The sequence below is a fragment of the Salvelinus sp. IW2-2015 genome, unplaced genomic scaffold (assembly GCF_002910315.2).
Source record: "Salvelinus sp. IW2-2015 unplaced genomic scaffold, ASM291031v2 Un_scaffold1730, whole genome shotgun sequence".
NCBI classification, from domain to species: Eukaryota; Metazoa; Chordata; class Actinopteri; order Salmoniformes; family Salmonidae; genus Salvelinus; species Salvelinus sp. IW2-2015.
In genome coordinates this window covers 69,705-80,232 of record NW_019943116.1, presented here as the reverse complement: position 1 = coordinate 80,232, position 10,528 = coordinate 69,705, and the positions used below count along the sequence as shown (strand labels likewise).

General features: G+C 50.0%; 1 protein-coding gene and 1 pseudogene across 1 annotated transcript in view; one reads left to right on the top strand and one right to left on the bottom strand.

Annotated features, from left to right (window-relative positions):
* LOC139024636 (cell adhesion molecule 4-like) overlaps positions 1–4,652 on the top strand; it is a 5,217-nt pseudogene extending 565 nt beyond the window's left edge.
* cadm4 (cell adhesion molecule 4) overlaps positions 1–10,528 on the bottom strand; it is a 91,148-nt gene that overhangs the window by 41,139 nt on the left and 39,481 nt on the right. Inside the window, exons 3-6 of the mRNA XM_024139246.2 lie at positions 9,818–10,105; positions 8,490–8,651; positions 8,004–8,094; positions 6,380–6,552 (exon numbers count right to left, since the gene is read on the bottom strand). Coding sequence (XP_023995014.2) covers positions 6,380–6,552; positions 8,004–8,094; positions 8,490–8,651; positions 9,818–10,105 — 714 coding nt within the window. The remainder of the gene's footprint in view (positions 1–6,379; positions 6,553–8,003; positions 8,095–8,489; positions 8,652–9,817; positions 10,106–10,528) is intronic.

Genomic DNA, 10,528 nt, shown 5'->3' with positions numbered 1-10,528 from the left:
GAGAGAGATAGAGAGGGAGGAAGAAGAGGAAACAGAGGGAGGAAGAAGAGGGGCGGTAGAGGAGGAAGGAAGAGCAGGCGGTAGAGAGGAAAGAGAGAGTTTGTGGCAGTCAGTCGATACAAAGTGGGTTGGGGAGGTTTATGAGACAATGACCATCGAAGTCCCTGTCACACTCTTGACCGGTTATTAGCATTATTTGTTTATCATTGATTTTCTCACAATAGATGTTTCCCTTTCTCTGACATACCGAAAGAAACAAGTTTTGCTCTCCTATGTCCGTTCTTAAGGTTCTCTCTCTTCTCTCACTGCCTCGGTGGTTGCTAGATACCTATGGCCTTGGTCAGGAGGTCACAGTGGATTGTTGGATTAATATGTTTAATCTTCTTGTCCTTCGCTATCCCCCTTCATTCCTCTATTCACTCTCCTCCTTGTTACTCCCCCGCTCCTCTTTTCTTTGGCCTTGATTTTCTTTTCCATATATTTATGTGTTTATCTCCAATTTGTGGTTTTCCTATTGTGTCTTTACCCCCCCGATACCTGTCTGTCTCCTCCCTTCCCTCCCAGCGTTGAAGGACGACCGTTTCCAATGGTTCTCTTGCACTCCCGCCTGGTGCGCATCACCCTCACCCAACGTGAGCGTGGACAGACGAGGGCGGCTACTTCCTGCCAGCTCTAACACTGAACGACACCCACCACCCAAGTGCCAACGCTGTCCGTGTCCGTCCCTCCCGACACCGCCCACGTGGAGGTGAGGCAGGAGGCCGTGGAGGGGGGGCGCAGGTTGGAGACTCACCTGCCTGTCGCCTCGCAGCAAGCCCCCGCCATACAGCCTGCGCTGGATCAGGGACCGCCGGGAGATACCAGGTCTGTCCATCCTTTTGACGATCTATCACTATGTCGCGTCTGTCATTCATCTATCAGTATCTGTCCTGTCTGACTCTGTCTGTCCTTTGGTTCAGTCATACCTCTCTCTCTGCCTTCTCTCTCTGTTCACGTTCCTGCGTTCCCTATCTATCCACTTGCCTGTCCATGTGTCAGTCTAATTCCATCTATCTTTCTCAAACCCATCATACTCTCTCCTTTTTCCTGTCCAGCCTTCTATCACCTCCCTCTTTATTCCCCATCTGATAAAGACTTCCATCCAGCTATCACTCTGTTACCATTTTCATCTGTCATTCCTGTCCATCTCTTTCTCGTCTGTTTGTCTGTCCTCTCTCTGTGTGTCTGTCCCCGCTGTTTCACCCTCTGTCTGGTCCTGTTATACCCTCCACCTGCTCTCTTTTTTCGCCTCTTTTCATTTTGTGTCTCTCACTCCCCATCCCGTCTTCTCTATCTTAATCTCTAACTCAGCACTCTGTCCTTTCCATCACTCCCTCTTCTCTTCACCCCGTCTTCCTCTCCTCCTCTTCTCTCTCTCTGTCTCCTCTTCCATGCCGTGTTTCACAAAGATGTCCTGTCCCCTACTGTGACAAGGGTTACGTAGGAAGCGGCGTTGGGCTATGCGTGGGGCCCCTACAGCCAGACTCTGTTTTCCTGTTCTGCTCTGTAGTGCTGTGGAGCGGGCCCTGCCCTGAGGTGAAATACAGTGTGACCTTAAAGGTTAGGCTCCATGATCCTGACGATAGAATGTCTCAGTACATTAAGAACCAGTATCTCCCTGCCCTCAATCTCACGCTTCAATTTTGGCCGCTTCAGTTCACTGCAGCTGAAAATAATTGAAAACTCAGCATGCTGTATTATTGTCATATTTTCACAGACGTATATTACGTGAACCGCGAGCCTCCGTTTTTGGACACCACCATCCCTTCTCTTCCTCCTCCTCTCCTTCCGCTGCCTATTTGGCAGTCTTTTAAAATTTTTAATCGCATCTCACGCTCTGCTTTATCTTCCTTTTATGTCTGAGCCTGTCCAGATCCCTCTCTCCTCTTCTCCTTTTCATCTATCATGGCCTGTCTCACTCCGTCAATGTGTCCTTCCCTCCTTCTCTCATTTCTTCTTTCACCAGCGCCTTTTCTTCTCCCCCCGTCCTCTGTCTGATATGCTCCCTCCTCCCTTTTCTAGGTGTGGTGTCCCAGCAGGAAAATGGGAAGACAGTGAGTGTGTCAGCACATCCGTCCTCCCTGTGGAGAGGAGAGACAACGGGGCCAGCGGTCAGCTGTGAGCATCCACCCCCTGCCCTGGGGGGGCAGAAGAGGGTCCGGCCCAACTACCGCCTCGACGTCACTGTGAGTGACTGGTCAGCCACCGAGGGTTAAGCATGGCAAAACACACTGAAGCTGTATCACTCATTTCTGATGGTCTCGACTCATTATGTATTTGGGGTCTGGAGTGGTCAACCCTTCTGTTATAATTACTTATCACCTTCACCATTTCTGAGTTTGATCAGCCTTTTCTCTGCTTTAGATATGCATAAATGAGTGTCAACTGCCAAACTGTTTGCTGCTTTAAATGGCCCTGCCTTGGCCTATCACAGCAACACGTATGAATACTTCCTCAGATGTGTCTGTTCACCACCGCCATTACAAAGCAGCCGCTTTGTTTCACCTGAGGGTTGTTATGATAAACAGAACCCGCCAACTGTCACTCTGAATGGTTATCTCATGGTAACCATTTCCTCCTCCTCTCTCCCCAGTTGCCCACAGTGAGGATCATCCTCCCCCTGGTATCCTCCGAGAGGGAGACTCTCTCACAGCCTCCCTGCTCCATCACTGGCAACCCACTGGTGAGTGTTATGTGTGTGTTGGTGTTGTAACGTACACACATTTATGAGATTGGTTTGATTTGGTTTTGTGCGTTTGCCTGTATGCTGTGCGCTCACACTACAGCTGTTTGGGAGTTATTCGGAGGAAAGTTTGAGGCATTCTCTGGATAAAGTGTCTGAGGAGGCTGTAACAAGCCCCCTGTTAGACACTGTGCTGTGTTTGTTGTGCGTGTGTGGTTTCTGAGGAGGCTGTACCAAGCCCCCTGTTAGACACTGTGAGTGGTTTTTGTTGTGCGTGTGTTGTTTCTGAGGAGGCTGTAACAAGCCCCTGTTAGACACTGTGATGTGGTTGGTTGTGCGTGTGTGTTTTCTGAGGCAACTGAAGCCTCTTCCATTAAGCTCTATAAAAACTGCTTTGTGTGGTGTATGTGAATCGTGGTGTGTGTGTGTTTATTTGTGTGTTGTGGTGAGTAACGCCATAGTAAAGAGCCCCACCAATAAACCAGGCTGAAGGAAGCCAGTATGTGTGGCTACAGTGAGGAATCAGTAACAAGCCGCTGGGGACAGTGAACAAATGAGAGATGTGCTGTGGTGGTCCGATCACTGGATGCCCCGCCCTCATCTGCATGCTGGAGGGACCTCACCAACACTGCTCTTTATACCCCGGTACCCGCACTCCAGGCCCCGGCAAACTTCCTGTTCCGTTAATTCACCAATTCATTACACTGCCTGTCTTTGTGGAGGGGTGTGTTTTTATTAAAGTGTGTGTGTGTGTGTGTGTGTGTGTGTGTGTGTGTTGTGTGTGTGGTGTGTGTGTGTGTGTGTGTGGTGTGTGTTGTGTGTGTGTGTGTGGTGTGGTGTGTTGTGGTGTGTGTGTGTGTGTGTGTGTGGTGGTTGTGTGTTGTGTGTGTGTGTGTGTGTGGATGAGCAGGGGGGTTTAATTAGATGCTTCCTGAGGGATTAGGGTGGTAGATGCAGCTGGGATTGTAAAATCTGGCCAGGTGGAAATGAGAGGGAACAGCCAGCACAGCACGAGTATGCACACACACACAGGCTTTGGTGTGAGAATGTGTGGTGTGTCCTGTGTGTGTTCGTGTTTCATGTAATCCCAATAATCTTAGTCTCAAGTCGCCTTTCTGTCTCACTTTTTCTTGTCTTTCATGTCTCCTCTTTCCTCTCCATCCTCCTGTCTTACTCCTGCCTCTCCGCTCTCTCATCTCTCCCCCATAATCCTCTGTCTATATCCCTTTCCTGGCTCTCTCCTCCCATGTCCACTTTCCCTCTCTCCTCTGACACACACTTTCTTTGCTCCCTATCTCCTCTCCTTCTTTCTCTCTCTGTCATAAATTCTCCCCAATTCCTTTCTGTCATGCTGTCTTCCTCTCCGCTTGGTCTAATTTAAAATCTCTCTCCACTCCCTCCTCGCCTTTTATTTCCCATAAACCTCAGCCTCCCACCTGTCTTATTTTGTCCCTAATATTTTTCTCTCTTCTACTCCCTAACCCGCTCTTGCTCCCCCTCATTTCTCACCCACACTCTATCAAATTCTCTTACACTTTCCCACTCCCTCCCTTTCTTCTTTCTCTCTTTCACTCATTCTTTCCCTCACTCTCCCTCCCTCCTCTCCTCCTTCTTTCTCTCCTCGCAGGCCTAAGGGATGTCCAGTGGACTAAGATTATATGACACCTTACCTGAGAGGGCGGAGATCTCTGGCCCCACCCTCCAGGTGTCCGTCTCAAAGCCAATCACACAAACGGGACCTACCTGTGTCAGGCGCAGAAACAACTACGGCCGTGCCGCTGACCACTACACGCTGCTGGTGTACGGTGAGGCCACCGTCGCCCATGACAACCCACTGCCTTGCGGCGAGAATTTGCCACTAAAGCACAGATCTAGGATCAGCTTACCCTCCATATCTCCGAATCCATTCACCGTCCTAATCCTATCGTAGCTTTTGAAAATGAGACCAATCAGAGCGTAACACAGACACAGATGTAGACATCAAAGCGGTGAGTCACTTCATCAGTTGTTTATGCTTCACAGATGTTGCAGAGTGGAAGGGGCATAGGGGGTCGGTAGGGTTGAGTTAACTCAGCATCTGAGTCAGTGTAGTCAGGTAACCCCATGGGTGTGGGCCCCCTAGTGGTTATCCTTTCCAAACGGCAGCCTTCAACATCTGACAGCTGAAAGATAGAGAGAGTGTAGGAGGAGGAGACAGAGGGGGGTTGTTGCGTCACATTTTGGGTTGCCTAGGCTGCGCCCCTCATCTCTCCCCTCTATCTCTTCTTCTTCCCCTCCTCCTTCATCCCCTCCCTCCTTACCCTCTCTTGAGAGTGCGGCGTGTGGGTCAGAAGCGGGAGGCGTCAAACAACACTAAACACCTCCGTTTGAGAGAGGAGGTGGGTGGGAAGCCACCCTTTCATCTAGCCAGAGCAGCCATCGTCAGGCCACCACCAGAGGCAAACCAACACTCTCTTCTCACTGTGCAACACCAGGTTAGCATGCCTGGATTTGGAAGTCGTCCACGCTTTAAGACAATGCCCTTCTCTCTCTTTCCTTGGTCTCTCTATCGTCTGTTTCCAAGAATGGTTCTTTTCCTTGGTCCTATCGTCTGTTTCCTAGAATGGTTTCTTCTTCCTGGTCTCTATCGTCTGTTTCCCAAGCAATGGTTATTCTTCCTTGGTCTCTATCGTCTGTTTTCCAAAAATGGTTCTTCTCTTGGTCTCTATCGTCCTCTCCTTAGAATGGATCTTCTTACTTGGTCTCATATCGTCCACTCCTAGAATGGTTCTTCTTCCTTGGGTTCTATCGCTGTTCTTCTAGAATGGTCTTACTTCCTTGGTCTCTTATCGTCCGTCTCCTAGAATGGTTAAACGATAGAGACCAAGGAAGAAGATCCATTCTAGGAGACAGACGATAGAGACCAAGGAAGAAGATCCATTCTAGGAGACAGACGATAGAGACCAAGAAAGAGAAGGGCATTTTCTTAAAGCGTGGACGTACTTCAAAGCCAGGCATGCCTAACCTGTGTTGCACAGTGAGAGAGAGAGTGTGGCTTTAGCACTGGTGGTGGCTGACGATGGCTGCTCTGGCTAGATGAAAGGTGGCATTCCCACCCACCTCCTCTCTCAACGGAGGAGTGTTGTTTGACGCCTGCCGCTCCTGCCACACGCCGCCACTGCTCAAGAGAGGGTAAGGAGGGAGGGGATTAAGGGAGGAGGGGAAGGGGGGAGTAGGGGGGATGATGAGGGGGCGCAGCCTAAGGCAACCCAAAATGTTACGCAACAACCCCCCTCTGTCTCCTCCTCCTACACTCTCTCTGATCTTCAGCTGTCAGATGTGAAGGCTGCAGTGACAGGAGTAACCACTAGGGGGCCACACCCATGGGGTACACGGACTATACTGACTACAGATGCTGAGTTAACTCAACCTCTAGCCCGACCCCCTATGCCCCTCGCACTCTCACATCTGTGAAGCATAAACAACTGATGAAGTGACTCACGCTTTTGATGTCTACATCTGTGTCTGTGTTACGCTCTGATGTCTCATTCAAAAAGCTACGATAGGATAGGACGGTGAATGGATTCGGAGGATATGGAGGGTAAGCTGATCCTAGATCTGTGCCTTAGTGCAAKTTCTCGCCGCAAGGCAGTGGTTGTCATGGCGACGGTGGCTCACCGTACACCAGCAGCGTGTAGTGGTCAGCGGCACGGCCGTAGTTGTTCTGCGCCTGACACAGGTAGGTCCCGTTGTGTGATTGGCTGAGACGGGACACCTGGAGGGTGGGGCCAGAGATCTCCGCCCTCTCAGGTAAGGTGTCATTAATCCTAGTCCACTGGACATCTCTAGGCCTGCAGAGAGAGAGAGAGGAGGGAGAGAGAGCGAGGGAAAGAAGAGAGTGAAAGAGAGACAGAAGAGGGAGTGGAAAGAGTAAGTGAAATTAGATAGAGTGGGGGAGAAACGAGGGGAGCAAGAGGGGTTAGGGAGAAGAAAGAGAGAAAAGATAAGACAGTATAAAAATAAGACAGAGAAAAATAAGACAGAGGTGGAGGGAGAGGGGGGTTATGGGAAATAAAAGGCGAGGAGGGAGTGAGAGAGATTTTAAATTAGACCAAGGGAGAGGAAGACAGCATGACAGAAAAGAATTGGGGAGATTTATGGACAGAGAGAGAGAAGGAGAGGAGAGAGAGCAAAGAAAGATGTTGTGTCAGATGGAGAGAGGGAAAGCGGGACACGGGAGGACAGAGCCAGGGAAGGAGATAGACAGCGATTTATGGGGGAGAGATGAGAGAGGGAGAGGCAGTGAGTAAGACAGGAGGACGGAGAGAAAGAGGAGACACAAAAGACAAAGAAAAGTGAGACAGAAGGCGACTGAGACGAAAGATTATTGGATTACATGAAACAACGAACACACACAGACACACCACACATTCTCACACAAAGCCCTGTGTGTGTGTGCATACTCCGTGCTGTGCTGGCTGTCCCTCTCATTCCACCCTGGCCAGATTACAATCCCAGCTCATCTACACCCTAATCCCCCAGGAAGCATCTAATTAAACCCCCCTGCTCATCCACACACACACGCACGCACACACACACTTTAATAAACACACCCCTCCAACAAAGACAGGCAGTGTAATGAATTGGTGATTAACGGTTAGCGGGAAGTTTGTCTGGGGCCTGAGAGTGACGGGGGTACCGGAGCGTGGTGAGTCCAGTGGATCGACCACCACAGCCACATCTCTCATGTCACTGTCCCCAGCAAGGCTGTTACTGATCCTCACTGTGCCACACATACTGGCTTCCTTCAGCCTGGTTTATTGGTGGGCTTTACTATGGCGTTTACTCACCACAGACACACAAAAAACAACAACAACACACACACATCACACATACACCACACAAAGCAGTTTTTATAGAGCTTAATGAAGAGGCTTCAGTTCCTCAGAAAACACACACGCACAACAACACATCACAGTGTCTAACAGGGGCTTGTTACAGCCTCCTCAGAAACACACACGCACAACAAAAACCACATCACAGTGTCTAACAGGGGGCTTGTTACAGCCTCCTCAGAAACACACACGCACAACAAACACATCACAGTGTCTAACAGGGGGCTTGTTACAGCCTCCTCAGACACTTTATCCAGAGAATGCCTCAACTCCTCCGAATACTCCAAACAGCTGTAGTGTGAGCACAGCATACAGCAAACGCACAAACCAATCAAACAATCTCATAAATGTGCGCACACACACACACACACACACACACACACACACACACACACACACACACTCACAGTGGGTTGCCAGTGATGGAGCAGGTGAGGCTGAGAGAGTCTCCCTCTCGGAGGATGCCAGGGGGAGGGATGATCCTCACTGTGGGGGCAACTGGGGAGAGAGGAGGYAGGAATGGTTACCATGGTAACCAATCAAGAGTGACWGTTGGCGGTTCTGTTATCATAACAACCCTCAGGGTGAAACAGCTGCTGCTTTGTTAATGGCTGTGGTGAACAGACACATCTGAGGAAGTATTCATACGTGTTGCTGTGATAGCCAWGCAGGGCCATTTAAGCAGCAACAGTTTGGCAGTGACACTCATTATGCAMATCTAAAGGGCAGAAAAGGCTGATCAAACTCAGAAATGGTGAGTTGATAAGTKATTTATAACAGAAGGGTTGACCACRCCAGACKCCAAARACAAATGAGTCGWGACCATCAGAAATGAGGTGATACAGCTTCAGTGTGTTGCCATGGTAACCCTCGGTGGCTGACCAGTCACTCACAGTGGACGTSGAGGCGGTAGTGGCGGACCCTCTTCTGCCCCCCCAGGGCGGGGTGGGATGCCTCACAGCTGACCGCTGCCCCGTTGTCTCTCCTCTCCACAGGGAGACGGATGGTGCTGGACACACTCACTGTCTTCCCATTTTCCTGCTGGGACACCACACCTAGAGAAGGGAGGGAGGGAGCATATCAGACAGAGGACGGGGGGAGAAGGAAAAGGCGCTGGTGAAAGAAGAAAGAGAGAAGGGAGAAGGACACATGGAGAGAGTGAGACAGGCATGATAGATGAKAAGGAGAAGAGGAGAGAGGGATCTGGACAGGCTCAGACATAAAAGGAAGATAAAGAGAGCGTGAGATGCGATTAAAAATATTTTAAAAGACTCCAAATGAGGCAGCGGAAGATGAGGAGGAGGAAGAGAAGGGATGGTGGTGTCCAAAACGGAGGCCTCGCGGTCACGTAATATGAGTCTGTGAAAATATGACAATAACTAACAGCATGCTGAGTTTTCAATTATTTCAGCTGAGTGAACTGAAGCAGGCCCAATTGAAGCGTGAGATGAGGGCAGGGAGATACTGTCTTAATTACTGAGACATTCTATCCGTCAGGATCTGGAGCCTAACCTTTAATGTCACACTGTATTTCACTCAGGGCAGGGCCCGCTCCACAGCACTACAGAGCAGAACAGAAAACAGGTCTGCTGTAAGCCCCACGCATCAGCCCACGCCGCTTCCTACGTAACCTTGTCACATCAGGGGACAGACATATTTGTGAACACGGCATGGAAGGAGGAGACAGAGAGAGAGAAGAGGAGGAGAGGAAGACGGGGTGAAGAGAAGAGGAGTGAGGGAAAGGACAGAGTGCTGAGTTAGAGATTAAGATAGAGAGACGGGATGGGAGTGAGAGACACAAAAGAAAGAGGGAAAAAAGAGAGAGGTGGAGGGTATAACAGGACAGACAGAGGGTAAACAGCGGGACAGACACACAGAGAGAGGGACAGACAAACAGACAGAAAGAGATGGACAGAAGGACAGATAAAATGGTAAACAGAGTGATAGCTGGATGGAAGTCTTATCAGATGGGGAATAAAGAGGGAGGTAGATAGAAGGCTGGACAGAAAAGGAGAGAGTATGATGGAGTTTGAGAAAGAGACAGATGGATAGATTGACACAGGGACAGGCAGGCGGATAGATAGGGAACGCAGGAAGTGAACAGAGAGAGAGAGAGGCAGAGAGAGAGGTATGACTGAACAAAGACAGAGTCAGACAGACAGATACTGATAGATAGAATGACAGAGTGACATAGTGATAGATCTTCAAAGGATGGACAGACCTGGTATCTCCCGGCGGTCCCTGATCCAGCGCAGCGTGGCGGGGGGCTTGCTGCGKGGCGACAGGCAGGTGAGCTCCACCTCGCCCCCCTCCACGGCCTCCTGCRTCACCTCCACCGTGGGGGTGTCGGGAGGGACGGACACGGACAGCGTGGCCACTTGGTGGTGGGTGTCGTCYGTGTAGAGCTGGCAGAAGTAGCCGCCCTCGTCCGACACGCTCACGTTGGTGAGGGTGATGCGCACCAGGCGGGGAGTGAAGAGAACCATCTGGAAACGGTCGTCCTTCAACGCTGGGGAGGGAAGGAGGGAGACAGYCAGTATCGGGGGGGTKAAGACACAATAGGAAAACCACAATTGGAGATAAACACATAAATATATGGAAAGAAAAGCAAGGCCAAAAGAAAAGAGGAGCGGGGGAGTAACAAGGAGGAGAGTGAAGAGAGGAATTGAAAGGGGGATAGCGAAGGACAAGAAGAATTAAACATAGTTAATCCAACAATCCACTGTGACCTCCTGACCAAGGCCATAGTATCATAGCAACCACAGAGGCAGTGAGAAGAGAGAGAACCTAGAGAACGGACATAGGAGAGCAAAACTATGTTTCTTTCGTTGTCAGAGAAAGGGAAACATCTATTGTGAGAAAATCATGATAACAAATAATGCTAATAACCGTCAGAGTGTGACAGGGACTCGATGGTCATTGTCTCATAAAC